The sequence below is a fragment of the Conger conger genome, chromosome 17 (genome assembly GCF_963514075.1).
Source record: "Conger conger chromosome 17, fConCon1.1, whole genome shotgun sequence".
NCBI classification, from domain to species: Eukaryota; Metazoa; Chordata; class Actinopteri; order Anguilliformes; family Congridae; genus Conger; species Conger conger.
In genome coordinates this window covers 21,911,789-21,931,110 of record NC_083776.1, presented here as the reverse complement: position 1 = coordinate 21,931,110, position 19,322 = coordinate 21,911,789, and the positions used below count along the sequence as shown (strand labels likewise).

At 43.4% G+C, this 19,322-nt stretch overlaps 1 protein-coding gene across 6 annotated transcripts in view; it reads left to right on the top strand.

Moving 5' to 3' along the window:
* LOC133116628 (RNA-binding motif, single-stranded-interacting protein 1) overlaps positions 1 to 19,322 on the top strand; it is a 47,415-nt gene that overhangs the window by 17,888 nt on the left and 10,205 nt on the right. For 3 of the 6 annotated variants that reach the window (XM_061226414.1, XM_061226415.1, XM_061226417.1), the window contains exons 2-4: positions 4,295 to 4,473; positions 11,613 to 11,671; positions 13,276 to 13,367. In XM_061226414.1, coding sequence (XP_061082398.1) covers positions 4,295 to 4,473; positions 11,613 to 11,671; positions 13,276 to 13,367 — 330 coding nt within the window. Of the gene's footprint in view, positions 1 to 4,291; positions 4,474 to 11,612; positions 11,672 to 13,275; positions 13,368 to 19,322 lie in introns of all 6 variants that reach the window. The other 3 variants (XM_061226411.1, XM_061226413.1, XM_061226416.1) reach the window with 1 other exon arrangement.

The window sequence follows — 19,322 nt, the reverse complement described above, 5'->3', positions numbered from 1 at the left end:
TCCTCAATCAAGACCCTTTTATAGGAGACACGTCAGCCTTGACCTTCTGTTTTTTTATCCAGCTCGTCTAAGCTTTAAATGTTCATTGAGCTGTTGTGCTGGGTTCGATAGTTGATGGAATTCATCTACTCTGGCAAACACTGGCTTTGTCTCCAGTCCTTTAATGAAATTATCTTCTGTTCCACGCCCACAATGCTTAGGAAGTCAACTGCGCATTTTTCAACACTTTCCAATACAGCATAGTCTTTAATTTGATACTGATATATTGTAGTTCACGGTTTCAGTGGTTTGTAGGCATTCTGGGCATTTCTTTAGGGCATGAATTAAATGCTGCTCAGTATGAAATGGATGTGCCTGCCCAGAAACTTTTTCTTCATCCTGAGTAAGTGTGCATATGTTGTTTTTCGTGTTTGTCATGGCTTAAAATCCGTGACCTGTGCGATTTTGTCTTGCAGTTTGGAGCATGTTTCATAGAGGAATTAGCAGTGCTCTTATGTGTTCTCCCCATCACTCAGCTGAAATGTGACTGCAGCTGGTAACTCAGAAATGAAAAACGAATGGCCCATACTCGTCCGTTCCGATAACAAAACAAGCTGAAGATCGCAGATCATGTTAAGGACACACTCTACATTTTACCGGATGCTTTTGTGGAAGCCCAGGAATGAATCCTCTATGGGATATTGGCTACAGTTTGATTAGTTCATTGAGCTCCATCGGAATGAATTCCGTTTTCCTGCCGTGAAAGTGAGGAGAAAAATGCGGAATTGGACGTAAAGCGGAAATTCCAGCTTCTTAAAGAGTCCAGCAGAAGATTTATGTCTGAAAGCCAAACATCCAGGCAGAGCAGAGCACAGCAGAGCAGGCATGAGGAGGTGTTGGGTTTCATCCACGAAAGAGCTGCAGATGTGCATTACAGAGCGGGGCTGCTGGGAGATTTCTGTCTTTGTGTTGTGAATCTTCATTAGTGAAAGCCATTTAGTGCACAGTAACATAGCCGTTCTGCCAGTGGGTTGATTACTTTTTGTGCTGTATGACTAAAATGAAAAGAATTCAGCGTTATTTTGATTATTAGTTCTGGATCAAAGCCATTTTTTGTTGCACATTTAGGAAAATTAATTTAGTGATTTTACATCTAATATCATTAGGCTGTAGGATTTTTGAAGACGGCTTATATAAAGCTAGCTAGTGCTGCTACATACAGTGTCCTCACATATTAGTTTGTAACTGGCCACATACTTCGGTATGTTAGTTGCCTGTGCCTCTGTAGCTGGTAAGTCTGCATTGTTGTTTTCTCTATGACCGATACTTCAGATTGTGCCTATTCATGAAAACATTGACATTTGCATGTCACACTGTTCTGTCTGAAAGGTTTCTCAGAAACCTTCTTGACCATACATGGATTACATATGATCTTCCAGATCGCCTGTTGCCCTGAATACTTCAGAAAACAGGCGTTAAATGTAGCTTTTTCTTCAGTTAAATGAAATGGAAGTGTTAGGTTTGAATTTAAGTCTGTTTGTCATGTGATAAAAAACCTTTTCTATTATATTCACAACTAACACATTTTAAGCTGTTGTATTTTCATGCTCAGCACTCTCATCATTTCAGTTATGTACAGTAGTATTTATGCTATATTAATCTTGAGCTGTTGTTTTTGTTTTTTTCTTCTCTTCAACGGCATATGTGTGAGTTATAATGATGTCCTACCCTTCTGCAATTAGCCAAGTCTGTTTTCCTTTAGAAATTAGCACTGTTCAGAAAGACATGTCTATGCAGTGCGTTTTTATTAACCTTTGTGCGGCTGTATCAGGAGGTGTTGCATTGTTTTACACTGCCACGTTCAATAGGAAATAACAGTTTTAATGATGTTCGTCTCCCTGGTTGGGATTGTATGAGGATTCCCAGCCCTGGCAGATATTAGTGCAGGTGGGAAGGCTGAAGACCACCTGTCTGATGTATGTCAGACTGCTAGAGATGGCATGAAGAACAATACCTGTGTGAGCTGTGAACAGGTGCTAATGTGTCTGAAATATTAGTATCCACTTTTATCCCAATATAAGTGTTATATTCAAACAAAGAGATACCAATTTAATAACACACTGCAAAAGTCAATCTTGACCTGTATCTTAGTCTTATATTTAGACTTAAAATCTTATTTCTAGTACTTTTTTTGCTAAATGAGACAAAAAAGCTGAGGTGAGAACTTCACTTGTCAAGCAAACAAGCTAATATTTTCTTAAGTCTTATTTCAATAATTAAAATGCTTGTTAAGTTTGTTAAGTAAAATGCTTGTTTTTTGCTGTGCAGGCTCTGTTTAAATCTCTTTGGTTTAAGTTTAATATGGTCCAATTCATTGACATTACATGGAGAATGCAATATTTGTTGATTAATAGTTGATAGATTAATAGTTAAACTAGTCTATTTTGTGTTGTAAAATATGTAGCTTAATAATGTCAATGTCAATGTTTTCTAGGGTGACCTCTGTCATATTTAGCCAAGTTGATTTTGGTGTAGAAAATGCCTCGTCATGTGTCTCATAGATGCAGCTCAGTATTCCATTGTTCATGATTATAAATACTTGTCACACCGTTCAGAATGTGCTTAATCAGATAGTAGGCTATGGGCGTAGAGGACTTCTGAGGACATTCTTGGTAGTAAAAGACATGTTGCACAACATCATGACCAAAGGAATTTGTAAGTACAGGAAATGAGCATTTGGAGGTATTTAATAATGAATGAGTGTGTGGAAGGGAATGGATGACTAATGTTAGCTGCACTGTAGCCTTCAGCAGAGGGTGTGGCGCTCCGCATCTCTGATCTCTGAGCTCCGAGTCAGTATTTTTCAGATAAAACACACTTCTACTGGGATGAAAATGGTATGCTTTTCTTTACTTAGCATTATTTGTCCAAGACCAGATGCTAAAAGGTTTGCCTTTGTACCTGATTTACTGTGCAAGGAACAGATATTTGTATTTTATTTATTTTGAAACGTAGCAGTACAGTTGAAGAAGTGAACCCTCGAAGAAAAAAAAGAACAAAACGTGGAGTACCTGGATGTATTTTGTTGCATGTTTAATTGAAGGGGTCCCATGCCTTGACCTTGAATGAATGGTCTATTCCCAGCTGTATTTCACTACACTGAATTGTTGTACCTGATCTCACAAACCTGCCTTGTGGCTCACTGGAAAACACAAGGCCGGCTTGGGTGTCTGTCGGGGCTGAAGCCATTTGAGCACTGGAAGATGATCTCTGTGGCTAAATGGAGACCACTCGGTCCTGTCGTCGCCTCATATTAAGGATTCCATCAGCTTGGTCCGGGTTTGTCTCCAGGGTGGAGGAGAGGAGAGAATCACTCAGTGATCGCTCGCTGTCCCACAGAGTACTGTTTGGGTGAAGTTCTTGCACAAGCTGAGCAGGAGAGTGCATTTTTCTCATATCTTGAATACAGCGAATTCTGCAACTATTCTTGGCACTGTGCGGATGTGTCCGCTTGATAAGCGGGTTATGCATTGCAATGAGCTTACGTCATTCAGAATTGCGAATTGTCCAATTACTTCTCTCACGATTAAACCGTAATGTGGCAATAACCCACAGTACTGACGGTGGAAAAATCACTGGGTCTCGGACCATACACATGCATGTATTGTGAATATTCTCTTAGCTTGCATATGCTGTGTAATGGTGCCTTTGTGATAAATGGATGTCTCTTGATGAGTGGGCTATGCCATGTTTAAGGTCACAGTTGAGTGGCGCTTGCTTTGGCACAGAATACCACCCTCATTTCCTCAGGCTGCCAGTCAGGGCCCAGTGTAACCTGAAGACAGGGCCTCCAGCCTGTGTTAGAGCAGCTTGGCAGGTGAGCAGTTTTTCTGTGTGCCTGGAGGCGGTGTAGACCGGCAACTGAGAGCTAAACGTGGCTGGTTTTGGTTAGCGGTCATTGCAGGGTTTTGGTAAATGACCCACAAAGCGTAGGCCCTCTCCTAGGCCCTCCAGGGCCAGTTTGCGCTGACTGCCCAAAACTGAAGTTGACAAAACTGCAGATATTCAGTACACTGCAAGAGAGTTAAACAGAACTTTTTTTACAAGGCTTAAAAAATAAAATAAAAAAAAGAACACATGGCACTCAGACTTTCCTAATCCCGTGTGCTTCTCTTAACCCTTTTCTGTGAAACATTTTAGTGGGTTCCTGCCTGTGGAACACGACCTCATTCACGGCGTATGTTTGCGTTTTCACCCGGCGTGACTGCTGTTGTTAAGCGGCCATTTTGTGCTTGTTTCCCCCCCTCGGCAGCAGCCTGTTGCTCCGGCCCCGCACCCCATGGCTCCGCCCAGCCCCAGCACCAACAGCAGCACCAACAACAGCAGCAGCAGCAGCAGCAGTGCAGGCTGGGAACAGCTCAGCAAGACCAACCTCTACATCCGCGGGCTGCCCCCGGCAACCACCGACCACGACCTAGTGAAGCTCTGCCAGCCGTGAGTGCGCTTCCTCCTCATCGTTAACACTATTGATTCCTTGTTGTACTGGCCAAGTGCTCACCCTTAATCCTGCTACACTCTGCCTGAACTCCAAGCCCCCCCCCCCCCCCCCGCTTAGTACAGTCCATGCAGTCGTAGATCTTTTTCTGTTTCCGTGACCTTACTGCGAAGTAAATCTGTAAGAAGCAAAATGGTTTACCATTTCATAAATATATTTTGTGTGCTTCTTGAATGTGAGAAGCTGCCTGATCCTTTTGGGGGTTTTTTTTTTTCTTTAAAGACGGAAATGATACCAAAGTTGTGTATTCCATGTAGGTTTGTTCTTAAAACCCCTGGCACCAGAGGTATCCACCGAAAAATGGGAAATGGCAGTGAGTCTTTCTTTGTGTTTGAGTTCAGCTATGACATGAAAGATTCCTAAGTCACTTTCCTTGAACTAAAGAGTGTCTTTATTGTTGGGAAATTGAACCACATTAGTAAGCATATTATTGAAAATGAAAGCCTCCAAGTCACCATAGTAACAGTAACTCGTCATGCTACAGCAGATTGTAAATTCTGCTTTCGGCAACCACATTTTCCCATGTTGCAACCAATGACAAAAATCTTTTGGCAAGCCACGATAAAACATCATGAGCAGAAATGTATAACCCATATAAGGATGACCAACAGTCTGGTTGCTTTAGTAGACAACTTCATGTGAAAAAGTAGGCAGCCATGTCATGCCATATGACCCTATAAATCGTCGTCAGTTAAATCACTGAAAAAACAAAACATGTTTTCTGTAAAAAGTCCATTCTGAGCTGTAAATGTTTTTAGATTTATACTCTCATACTAGCTCAAACACACACATATAAGTATGCACACGGTAGAGGGGCTACGAGGGATCTAACAGCAACATTGAAATTTTATTTGGAAATTTTAAAAAATGCTTATAAGTCAGAAGAGCAGTGCTGATGTGTTGTGTAGGAACTGTGGGAAAAAGTGGTTGATTTTGCTGACTACTGCACCATTAAAATCATATTCTTACACATCACAAGTGCATTCCCTTATCACTGCCCAATCACCGTGTTCTACACTTTGCAGCCTTTCCTCTGGTAAAAAAACAATGGTACTTTTAACATACAAATCTTCATTAGCATTTTGTTTCTTGAAAGAACCAGTATGACACAGTAACTCATTGGTCTAATTCAGTCAAATGAAAGGATTCTGCTATCTGTCTATTACTCTTCATGAACTGGACTATGAAGGTACAGCAATTAGCACAACCTTGATACTGTCCATAGTGATTCAAAATACAAACAGACCATTTTACCACAATATAAAGTTAGTGAGCACTTTATTAGGTACACCTGTAGACCAACTTGTGAATGCAAATATTGAATCAGCGAATCGTGTGGCATGGCTGCAGTAAATCAGCTGAATCTATGTGCCAATTAAATTTGGTTAATTGGTTAACTAAGTAACTAACAATTACTTTTTCACGTGGGTGATATGGGTGTTTGATAATTTATTTCTTTTATGAAAAATGTTAATGTTAAATGTTAAACTCAGTTTCCTTTTGTCAGATATTACTTTTTGTGAATATGTAATGATAGAGGAAATCAGGAAGGGGGAAATACACACCACTGTGCATCCATATTCACATCTTAATATGCTGATCGTTGGGCTGCATGTCTCTATAGTTTCAGTATAAATTTCCTACATGATAATCCTCAGGAAAACATTGACCTTCACTGCAGAATCTCACACGTTTCACTCCGTGGACCTTGAAATGTCTCAGAGATTAGCGTTGAGATTTGAGATTCTGGGTCAAAGGTTACCGCTCCTGCAATCCTCGCCCTTATTTAAAGCCTAATCCTGTCCTGATAATTACACCTTACCATTACCACTTCCGATAACCTGAGGGTGACTTGACCTTGAAATTGATGTTAATTAGGACCAATGGGCTAAATCTCCAGGCCTGAAGGGGTTTTTGGTTTATTTTTAGTGGCCATTTTACCTTGGAAATAAGGTTGTAGCAGTCACCCATTGGTGACTGCTGGTGCTAGCTAGTAGCTCTTTAGTGAGGTATTTTAGTATTTTGCTTGGTGGGTGATTTGATTCACCTGTGGCTCTGGGTGTGGGGATTGGCTCTTAATTGATCATTGAGAGCAGCCTGACGCATTCGCCTCTTGGCCAATCTGGGTGTGACGACGCCCTGTCTTTTGTGCTTAAGAGAGGCAGTAACCCACACGCCTGGTTAGTCTGTCTGATCTTACCTTCTGGCATTAAGACCTCATAGCAGAAAAACTGTTAGAGCTAGAAATTCAGACGCTGAAGGGACCCTTTTGAGAATTGTTTGTTTATTTATTTATATATTTTTTGCTCTAGTTTCTGTCAATTTTGAGTAATTTTGCATCAAGGCTTTAGGGCCTCTTGTTGCAAAGCCTATTGACTAGCCCTAATGATGGCCTTGTCCTGCAGGTTTTAGTTGTTTTGTTTGAGTTAATTTAGTCTCTACTTCAGTAGACACTACTTAAGAACCCAATATTGATATTCTTTTTTTATTTTGTATTTTATTGGGGATCAAAGGGAGAAAGGGGGAATATTTCATTTCCTTCATTATTGATGAGGCATTTTTTCATTATTTTGCTGGAGAGGCATTTGTTAATCATAAGCCTGCCTCCCTATACGTCATGTGGTTGAACTGGTTCTCCAGCTTCCAGATCGACTGTAGTTTTGGTATCAGTACCACCACAAGGTGTGTGGACCCTTTAGCCAATATATGGCCAAAATAAATGATTTGCTTCAGTGTTGAAATACTCTGAAAGGCGGGGTATACTGCAACCCTACAGGATATGTGTTTGAGATCCAAGGTTTAGATCTCTTTCGATGTGGATCAGCCAATACAATAAAGCATTTTTGTGAGGGTCAATGTGTTATGTTTTTTTTCTTTGTCTGTAGAAAGGCCCTCACCTCATTGCTTATTGTGGTTTGTGTGGAAATGCATTCAGCCATGTCAGTAAAGACAACCGCAGCCTTGATTGTGTAACACTCACAACGCAGCTCTGTTCTGTGTTCAGTCAATTCCCACAATTCCTTTAACATTGTTCACACACTTCTCTATTTACACTGGGGCTTTTTTTAAAACTTTGCATGTTGGGTTTTGACAAGGCCCTTTTTTTACGACCTGTCTCTTAAACCAGGAATGCTCGATATTGTTCCAATGGCTCCAACCTGGCGTCTGTTTGCTCATAGGAGTGTCTCGCTCACGCTTTAGGCGGTGCTGTCCCACACTGTTGGGGGATGAACCAGCAATCGCACACAGTGACTGTCACACTGGGCTGTGTGTGAGTGTGTAGTATCTCCTGTGTGTCCTCTTCTGTGACCGCCGTCGAGGTGGGACCAGGACCCGCCCTGAGACCCGTTCTCTCTCGGGTTGTCTCCCGGACTCCTCCTGCGGGTCTTTTCTGTGGCGATCCCGCCCCGTTCTCAGGATTTAAGCAGCGGCCAGATGGCCGAGGGAGGAATTCCTCATGGGAATCCTGGGGAATACTGCGGCTTTAATCAAAGCAAATGGCTGCTGCACATCCACCCTCGTGTGCACGTAGACCCACGTTAATTAATACTCCGCATAGAAGGGACAGTAAATATTCAATTGGGAATCACAATTAATCGGAATAAGGCAATAACAATATTTTCAGGGTTGCTCTGTCTCAGCATATTAATTGTCGTGTACGGTATATTGCGCTGAATGACCTTTTGTGTCAGGTGCTCACATTTTATGTTGAGTTACTGTTTAATTTCACTGCTCGCTGCGTGGGTCAAGGGAATTTCCCCCGACGGTATCCGCTGAAATCAATAACCACGCAGCGCATGGTAACCAGAGCCCATTAGCGCCAGTAATGGGATAAGGGTCGGGATGGGGAGGAAGGTGACGGAGGATCACGTTGTTCTCCCGCTCGCCCCTTGCAGGAACGTCGTCCTATCTGATCTAGCTGCAGCTGGCGCTCCAATGCGACTGTAATGGATTTTCAGCGCTAGGCTAATGGGAATGAATGTGCTAATGGCTGAAGATGTGTTCAGAGGTCCTTCTCCTCTTTACGTGAACTGCATGTGTGTGGGGAGCAAGACCAGCAATATTTTCTTTGCATATGCAAAGCTTTCATTGGTTCCAGTCTTATGAGAGAGGAGCCTGTATTTTGTTTGCATGATAAAAATGTTTCATTTGAATGAACCTTAAGAAACTCAACTGAGAGAATGTAAAAAAAAATAAAAAATAAAATGCAGGTCTAACAAAGTAATCATGTTTGGTTGATCCAGTGACACATTTTTTTTTCTGTGTGATGATTCAGTCTCCTCGTGTCCTATGAAAGGGGGAATAGTGATCCCATATTGTGAAGTGCCAGGTTTGTTCCTTTAATTGATGAATTACTAACCCTGCATCCTCCAGACATTTACCCCAATGAAGCACAACAGAGTGCCCCCGGGATAAAGAGCTAAATATAGCACCAAGCACAAGCACTTTTAAATGTTAAATGTTACTCTTTGGTACTAGTTGGATTTTTAATCTTATGTAAATTCAGATATTTTGCCGCGAGTGTTTGGTAAAAACACTCAGCGATATGGGGTGTCGACGCATTCCTGGACTAGATTTTCAGGATCCTGTTTGCGCTGAAGACCCAGGCCTGACCCTCTTTTGCATCCCCCCCCCGCCCCAGCCCACTTCCTGAATGAGGTCAAAGGTCGTCCTTCCTGTCCAGTGTGCATTCATTTCAAGGCCTTTTCATGTCAGCGAAAAGCCATTTGTCGGGGCTTCAGCGCTCGCAAAGCCGTTTCAGGAGGGTTTGTGCTGATTGGGTAAATATTCATTACCTACCTTACTCTCGTTGTTTGGCTGTGCGCTTGTGGCCAGTTCTGCGCATTGTCGTTGCCGGCGGTGGCGTGGTGTACTGACACGCTGCTAATGGATGGGAGCAGCGGTGTGGGGCATGCGCGAGGTCAATGCTAAGTTCATTTGTCAGGATTGACAGGCGGTGCGTGGTGGGTGGGCTCACAGGATGTGGCTGGGCGCTGCTTCCCTGGGGCGGGCCTGGTATCAGCCTGATCCTCCGTGGCAGGCAGTTTTAAGATGCGCTCTTGAAACGTACGAAAAAGTGCCGGAAAATGTACAAAAGCTTGTCGGGCCTGGGGTGGTGCCGTATACGTATGTAATTTGTACCTTTTTCGTTTGTAAAAGGTACTTGTTTCTACCCAAAAGCATTTGGGAAATTTGTTCCTTAAAAAACTAAAATATTTTTTACAATGATGCTTTGTAGATTGTATTGAGCTAATTTTTTTCGATACAAGCATTCATTAAGCCTTAGTGTTGCAAGTCACTAGATAACAAAGTCTACTAAATGTAAATTGCTAGTGTTAATTAGGTTATATTTATGAAGTGAACAAAACCTACAACATCTAACTTACGTACTGCTTTCCAAGGCGGAAATGTGGTGTATTTAGTAGATTATTTCACAGTTTTGTCTAGCAGCGGGCATGTCTTTCGAGTGACACAAAGATATAGAAGCCATTTAACTTGGCTCAGTAAAACAAGATGGCTGCTCTTCCACTGCTCGTGTATGCCCACTCTGGTTATTTATGGCTATTCTCTATGTATTTAGGTGATTGTGTTATGTCTTCCTGCAGCTGGTTGGCTGAACATTCATAGAGTAATGCGTCACTGCGGGGAATGCTGAAGACCGCTCCTCACGGCGGTCGCTGGGTAATGCTGTAGCAGCAGCAGGTCAGGGTGAGGCGCGGCACGCTCCTCCTCCACCAGCCGGTTCCTCGCCGGCCCCCTTCATCCCTCGCCCCTCTGCCCCCGCCGCTCCGGTCCGATGACAGAGGAGCTCTCTTCATTTCAGAGCCGGCAGTTTTTTCCCCGGCGACAGCCACTCTGCGGCTGAGGTGAAGAGGCTCTGTGTGAAAACCCCGCGGTTTCTGATCACGTCACCGTTTCCATCGCGTTTTGATGGCACTTAAAGTAACGGCCCCACAGTCGGACTGAGCGATCTATCAGTTCTGACGCTTTTGACTCGCAATTAATCGCCGTAACCTCTAAAATCCTGCGTTTTTAAATGTATATTTTTATCGTTGGTTTCTTCGCTTTTATGTTATCGGTAGAGGAAACTGTGGTGGCGTGTGTAAAGTGTGCAGGTTCATTTTGGTGAAAAGCTGAAGCAGGAGTATTGATGAAGGGCCCACCCTGAGTTCACACCTACACTTCCCCCTCTGCAGTGAAACCCTTTGAAGTGAAATATTCACATGGACTCTTTTTACGGGTATGGATTTTGCTGTTAAGTTCTGTATTTTGTGGTAGCTTTCTCGCAGTCTAGTTAGGCGGCGATAATGTTGAACGATATGGGGATATTTAAAGCCAATTTCCTTCTTTTGGTGTCGTTTTCTGTCTATAGATTGGGTAGCTGGGCATTAAAATCAGAGTTGGCACTCGAATAGAATTGCATGAATGGCGATTGACTGTTGAAATGTTTCATAGTTAATGAAGTACATTGATTGGAGACATGGCCTAGCTATTGCTAATCAGGGTCAACCCTGTGAATCATGTATTACTCAAAAGTTAGTGCACCACCTACATTGACACAATTTCTCATTACGTCCTGGGTATTTTTCTGGTGGAACTTTTTTTTTTTTTTAACTTCCCAGGAATCTGCTCATGATGGTTCATACTGAAACTAATACAACTATAGCTTTACACAGAGTATTAGCAGTTCAGATTCAGTGACCCCTGTATCTGCCATTTCAAAATAAATTGTGTGCAGTAACACTCTGTTTCAGCATTTGCATTGACATTGTCATTGAATGTATTTTAATTATTGGCTAATGAACAGATTGCCACTGTAATGTGCTTTTCAAAACGAATGCAGCTTCCATCTACGTAGCAGAAATAAAGCAAGTTTAAGTTATTATTTCTTTCCTATTTGTACAGGGCCATTTTCAATGCAGGAGTGTACATTTCTACAAGATTTATAGTACATCATGACCCGTGTGTGCTGTTATTGTATCATGAATCATGATATGCATCTTATCTTTTGTCCATTGTTTCAAAAATGAATTGCTTTTTGTCACATTTATAGACGCATAGCTTCTTTTTTTTATAGGTATGGGAAAATTGTATCAACAAAAGCTATCCTGGATAAGACGACAAACAAATGCAAAGGTGTGTATGGCTTTTTGTACTTAAACATAAACATAAACGTAAACATTTATTATTCCTTTATTTATTTTTTTGTGTCCCGGTCATTCACTGTCTCTTTCTATTTTGCATGGTAATGAACCATGTGGGGTTGTCTAAATATATGCTAACAGCATTTTATTATGTGATTGATTTTTTTTACACCATCATAACATTCACATTTTCGTTTAAAGCTTTCTCCTTGTTCAATGACACACTACACAAGGGACAATGCCTTTATTTCAACAGCTTATAGCCTGCAGAACCAGAGACTTTATTTTCAGCCAGTGTAAGCATTGCTTAAAAAGGAGATCTGTAAGAAATGTAATTCACCACATGTGTACTGTGAGAAGCAGTAACTTATGGTACTGCTCGCACAGTAAGAGCAGAGTAGTGGTTAGGGCCTGGATTCCTGAGGCGACACTATGAGGTGGCAAGTTCAAATCCTTGTTAGGATGCAGGGGAATCTGACCTGCGTCTGCGAAGACATTGGTGCAAATTTCCCTGGCCGAGCCTTAAAGGACAGGCCGTCCTTCATATAACGAAAAATACGAAATACATGTGCCACATGCTTTTCTTTAGATGAAGTGCAGCATCTTCTGGTGTGTCAATAAAATTATACATGTTCTTTTATTAGAGCTCAATTCATCTGCATCTCCTGAGGCTTTGGAGAGCGAAACTTACTGGTTTGCATTTGGTAGCTGGTTTAACCTTTCCAGGGTGTTGTGTACAGTACGTGATTTTACCTTAATTAGCAGGCAATGTCTTAATCTCCTGGCTTCCTTCTTCCTTATGAAAACTCATTGATTAAACTACAATATTGCCATGAATATCATTTTCTATATCAAAAGAAATTGATGCATGGAATGTATACCTACCTATTGAATGGATCACTTATTTGTTTGCTTTCGGTTATTATTAAAATTGTTATGAATACTACTTGTGGTAGTAGCTGTAGTGATTTTAATATGATTGTGGTCACACTGTACGATGCCAGCCTAACTGCATTCCTACCAAACTGAAAACCCGGGACCTTCTCAGCCTGCGCTGGTATCCAGCCTGTCCTTGGAGGGGCTGTGTATGGGCAATGAGGGCAGTGTAGATGGCTTTAAGCGCAGCAGCCACTGTAGCCCTGGGGAACGGTGAGATCTGAGCGCCATTACAGCAAACTGCCACCTCTGCCGTTTCTCCCCTTCCCCTCTGTCCTACAGGGTCTGAAAAGGTGAAGGTTGCGCTCAGAGCACTGCATTTTTAACATAAACAAAAGAGGCACGTTCACCAGTCAAATAAAGCCAACGACAATTAAGATGAATTCAAATGATGTGAAGCGAATCGCATCGTTTTTCTGAAGTCACACAGCCATTGGCGTGCACAGAGCAGCCACTTTTATTTTCTCCTTATCTGGGAGTTTACCAGCAGTTCTGTTTTAATGTTTCAATAGTCTGCAGCCGCACTGCTACCCCTGTTAAGTGGCTAAGCTAAGCTGATTAAAGTAAAATGTCGCTAGCACGGTAGCGCAGACAGGGCAGCTTTGTGTGCCGCTCAGACAGGAAGTGGATCTGCGTAACCCGGCGGCGCTCTCCCTGCAGGTTACGGCTTTGTGGACTTCGACAGCCCCGCCGCCGCCCAGAAGGCCGTGTCCGCTCTGAAGACCAGCGGGGTGCAGGCGCAAATGGCCAAGGTAAGACGGTTCATCTGTTGTTTATACTCCCAGCACTAAGGCAAGCCCTAGCTCAGCAGTATGGGTGTTGGCGGCCTGTAGCGTAGTGGGACTGGGACACGACTGGGACCCGGTCGGTGGTTCAATAAGATCCGCACAGCCGTTGGGCCCTTGAGCAAGGCCCTTAACCCTGCATTGCTTCAGGGGAGGATTGTCTCCTGCTAGTCTAATCAACTGTTCGTCGCTCTGGGTAGGAGTTGGAGTGCTCTACACACGGCGAGCACGTACTGTAAAAGCACTGTTCAGGTCAAAGATTTTCATTACCACAAGCTGCGACTGGCCAATCTTATGTGTGGCAGCACTCATTCGCACCAAAACTGACCCGTTCACATCAAATCACAGTTCTCTCCATTCCTTGTTTACAGGTACTTCCTTGTGGTAACACAAGCCTTACTAGCTAGCTAGCTCGGAGGAGAATATGTAACTTCCTGCAGACATCCAGCCTCTGCTACGTGGAAGATGCCATTTTGTATATTTATCCTGCCAGAGTACATTTTTAAACTCTTGTCATGAAGACATGGCTGCTACTCAAACAGCTGAATTTGGAGGGCTTCTCTCTCGTCACTCCATAACTTCACCATCACTGAGTTCACACTACTGCGAGAAAAAACATAGCTACAGCACATGTTCTTTGCGTTCCGAATCACACCACCTGCAATTCCAGACAAATCACCTGGCGTCAGATGTTGAGATGTGAGACAGGGTAGGTTTCGCTGTTTTGTTGCATCACAGATGGTCGGTCTGATCTGGCATTTAGTCTGCTACTGCCTCGTAAAGGCACACACAGCTCCCTCTCTGAGCTCACCGGGCCTGATGCCTGCCCCAGGGCCTGACATTAGGGAGTTTCTCTACTTGCCCCAGGTACATTTCCACTGGCCCTGCTGCCGGCATAAATACAATCTTGTTTTTGAGAAGATTATATGCGGACTACTTGCATTGAAGTGTCTTGAACTGCTTAAAAACAAAGTCCATTATTAGATGTGAAAGTCTGCCAAATGTTGCCTCCAAGTTACGGACCAGCTTCATCTTTCTGAGTGGTTCAGACCTAGCCCAGACTTGAAATGTTGGAAGTCATGGATGGCTGATAAGCAAGTGTCAAGTTGTAGCATATTTTCCGGAATGGTAAAAGCATCTCTTCCTCTTCGACCCGGATAAGACTTATTTAGAGTGCTGGCCTGATTGGGAAAGTGACAGATCATTAAACTGGCCTCAACCAATCTGACTGGCCCAGGGCAAGCGGCCTCTCCATATTGTCGACCCTGCCGCCCTCTTTGACAGTCGCCTCGGCGATGTCAGGGTGCAGAAACGCGAGATGGTAATCGCGTCTGTCTGACGCTTCCAGAAGGGACCGTGCCCCTGGAGAAGGCTGCCGTCAGGGGTGCGTTGACAGGCAGAGTCCTCTCTACAGAGGCCCGACACGGGGGACTGAGCCACCGAGCAGATCGCGTGCTGGAGGAGGAATCCTCACCGGGCGTCTGCATCCCGGATACTGAGAGGAGATGCTCTCTGTGGAGCCAGCACGACTGTGAAACTGACCTCAGATCAGCCGCGAGGGCGTCTCTCCCCTGCCACTCAACGCAGCTCTGCTTCTGCCACTATTCTACTGCATACAGCATGCCTGATCCTTTATCTGTTCTTCATCATGTTGCAAAAGACGTTTGTAATATGGCAACGGTGAAATAATAACTGTGGCCACTATAGACATTCATATTGCTGGTATGGTTGAGTCGATTAATCCTACTCATTTATTTTAGATGACCTGTGCTTCCTCAGGTTTGTGTAGGTAATGGGGTTGTGTCATTATGGCAGATATTCTTCAGATTAGTCTTCATATGTCTCACGGTAGTTGTGAAACGTAGTATTTTTTTAAGCTTGCATATAAAGTCCTGAATGCTCTTTAGCCCTAGATGTCTGATATAGTGGTCGACCGATATGGGTTTTTCAATGGCCAAGCCCTGTAAGGAGAGGGTGGGATGGCCGACGGCCAATATAATGCTGACATGATGAAAATTATATTATATTGTACTTGGCCTTCCCTGGTTTTGACCTGCATAAGGCCGTTTTGTTAATCGGCCGTGTGGGCGAGGTGATGTTGATGACCTCGGCCTGTCAGATAACGGCATTAATTGGCCAGCTGATCAATCGGCCCGCCGTCAATCTGTTCCATGGCCCGGATTGTACGCATTTGTATGGAATTCCATGAAATTATGAATATATCCTATAGATACTCACTTCCCCTTGTTATTAGTGGTATTATTTTAATCTAAATAACAGAGGATTTTTATGTTATTTCTCTGCACTGATGGTTGTGCCAATATTCATTTTGTTATATGGTTTATCAATGAATATGCCTCAATAGTCCAGTGTTTGCAGAGGCTTGAAATATGAGTATGTGTGAAGTGTACTATTTGTCTGTGTTTGGGAAGCTGCCACCCTCCTGCTGCACAGTGGGACATTTGCACAGTAAACTTGGCTTCTTTCATTGGTGTGTAGAATCATACAGTTATTGTCCTGTGGTTGCTATTTCCTTTCAATTCAATTACATTTATTTGTAGAACACTTTTTACAATGCAAATTGTCACAAAGCCTCTTTGCATAAATCTCAGGCCTGCGACCCCATGCTTGTTTGCAGTTATTTCTCATTAATCTTAATGAGCGTGTCATTAAGTTACGGATGTCCAAAAGGCTTGATTTAAATGCACAGGATTTTAATACGGATTGTGCGGATTTCTTTGGGGACCGAGCGTTTTGATACTTTTACGTTTTAATACTTTTCCGTTTTGATACTTTTTTATAATCCTCATAGCAAGGGAAATGTAGTTTTCCCACAATATAGGTCCTTGAAAGGGCCGCAGTGACTTCTGTCAGTACGCAAAGAGATCGGAGAGCTGCATAACAGGTTGGAGTGCAGTAATTTTACACTTCCTGTTCTGAGAAGATTGCCAAGATAATTTTATTCACCCACTCGCTTGGTTCCTGGGGAGAATAAGCTCTGAAATATGTGTGACTGCAGCCACTTCATTGGAGGACGGCGTTGCTACTGAGGTGTACCCGGCAAGCCAGTACAGTGACTCATAATGTTTAATTTTGGTCTGGTAAGAGTCAATTGGGCAGAGATTTCTCATTATTAGTCTTCAAAGAACACCAGCACCTTGCCAGCTGCAGTACAGGGCAGTTCATATTCTTGGACAGGAGAAACAAGTGAATATTTGTCCGTTTCCATTTCACCCGACTGTGAAGGCGGGGAATCCTGTTTTAGGAAGCTAAAGTATTCTAAAGAATTCCTAATTATATTCCCTGTTGCATAATGCAACCTTCTAGACATGTGTCTCTGCTCTAATTTATTTTGCCATTTAGATAAAGTCGGTTTATTGGGCAAGCCTGAGTGACATCTAGGTGAAGGCCATTAAAAGTCAAAACGGTTACATTAGTGTGTTCTCATTGGTACCACAGCTTCCTTCAGTCAGTGGACTTTCTAAAAATGGCCCCTTTCGTTTGTCAAATTAGGCTGGATTAAAGACCAAGGGGCTGAGACCAGGCTTTGTTTTTGAAGCTCACTTGCTGGTCGTGGTGAGAGATGTTTCTCTGGATGTTTCTCTGGACTCTGGCACTACTCCGGTCTTTCAGCCACTCATTTCACTTCAAGTTAATGGTACCAATGCGCTCAAAATACAAAGGCATTATTTTCCCCACAAGAACATGTAGCTGCATATGAGTGTCCTTCCTCTAATGTCTCCACAGGTGCCAATGTATTTAATTACGGTGTCATTTTGGCATTTTGTGAACCAGTCAGTTTGTATCACTGTGCATCACTCAGGGGGGTGGTATCTCACACGCTTACTGGACGAGCCAGACTCAGCCTAGACTTCATGACCATATAAGGGCCCCTCCTTTACCCTACCTCAGTCTCTGGCTCCAGTTTGTACAACATGGCGGCACAAAAGCTACACTTCCATGGCTTCAAAATGCTTTTCGCAAGCCCAGGGAAAGTGAATGGGTGTCATAGTCACTTTCCTCTGTATTTTGTATCTATGGTAACAAAATACATTAATACATTAGTTATTAGCTAAAAAGGGGGCATCAGGAAGTGGGTTAAGGGTTGTACTATTGTTGACTTTAGCAATGTTGTGGCAAACTGTGGGGGATTAAAACATTTTTTTATATATATCTTGTCAATTTTAAATAATTATATGGCTTTGTACTATTCCCCTTTACTCTTTAACTGTTTATAGCTGGGGTCCTCAATCTTATGCAGAAAGGGCCGCTGTGGGAACAGGCTTTCATTCCACCCCAGGAGTAACCCCACACTTGCCCTATCTGGGTGAGATTGAGGACCCCTGGTTCATATTTGCTAGAAGGCTGTAGCGATAAAAATGAACAGTTTTTCTTTCGCTTTCTTGGCCGCCCGTCATTTTGAACTACACCGAAGCAGATGATTGGCACACCACGGGCATTTCGCACGTACGCATCACAGTCCCGCATTACCTGACGGCTGCGAATGCGCTTCGGCCTGGATTGACAAAGGCCGGTAAATGTCACAGTGTGACAGTCACGCCGGCGAAGTGCGTGTGTTTTTCACCCTGTGCCGCACGCGACCCGTTTCCCATTAGCCAGCCAGGCGGGCGGCCTCCCGGGCAGACAGTGCCCCAGGCCCAGTGCTGTCTTTATGGGGCAGGACAGGCATTAAATCCCCTTCTATCAGCAGATCTGGCCTTCTGTGAGCAGGCCCCTGTCACATGCCGCTTAATGACTGGCTGTTTCGCCAGTGACCCCATTCACGGCGAAAACAGATGTCTTATCTTTCTGCCAAATTTCTCTTCTTTCCCCGCATGCGCACGGCAGGTTTATTTTTATTTTTACATTTTCCTCGAGAGGAGACCTGTGTTTGCGGCGCCTGACGGCAGGGAACCTGAGCTCCGAGTGGGCCCACAATAAAACACATATTTATTACCCACAATCCCTTCCTGGTGCATGTGATTAGCTACTGCCGGAGCTACGATACAGTTTCCAAATAGGTTACTCTCAGCCCCGGGCTTGGCTGAGAGAGGGTGTTTTGTGTATTCTGTTGATGTGTGCTTGGCTTGGTTATGCAGGTATTGTGTGGGTGAATTCCGTATATTCTCTGACTAAATGTTGGACTATGGTGCTATAATGTGGTTTTATGTAACTAGCGTTGTTGGTGATTTTTAAAAAGATGCAAAATGACTAAACAAATCCACCATTGTGGGAATATGAAACCACTGGCTCAAGATGTGAATTTCTCTGAGTTTGATTCCCCCTATTTGTGATTTACAAAAATGCAAAGATTTCTTATTAATATATTTTTATATTTGTCGTACACCAGTTGAACCAATGCAGCTCAATTTCTTTCATCCTTAGACTTTCCTCTAGAAATACATGAGCTCTTTCAAAGCAGTAGCTACTTGGTGTACATTATAAATGCACATTATAAAATGCGTTTCCTCGCTCTTAGGCAACCGCTGCGATGGTTGGAGAGCTCTGCTTCTATTGATTTCTGTTTGCAGCATAGCAGCGCTTTGCTGCTGTTGTTTTGTTCCCCAAGCTGGGACAGCAGGTCAGAGAGCAGCTATAGGAGTGGGTTTGACAGCGAGAGTCCCCCCCCCCCCGTCTGTTCATACGCTGTGAAGCCAATACGTACCCCCATCTGCACTCTGGGTTGAGGAGGGGTTATTCAAATGAAGGCACTGAATATTTTAAAAAGGACAAAAAAACCACAACGGCACCACTTTTATTATTCCCGGGGCGGGCCTTGCCTGTTGCCCTTGAATTAAATTGCGGCGCAGCTTTGTAAAGCAAGCAGGGAAGGGGGGGAGGGTAGGGGACGTTGGAAGCCCGTTAAAAACGTTTTCTTCTGCAGCACAGAAACATGGCGGGCCAGACCCACTGCTTGGAGCT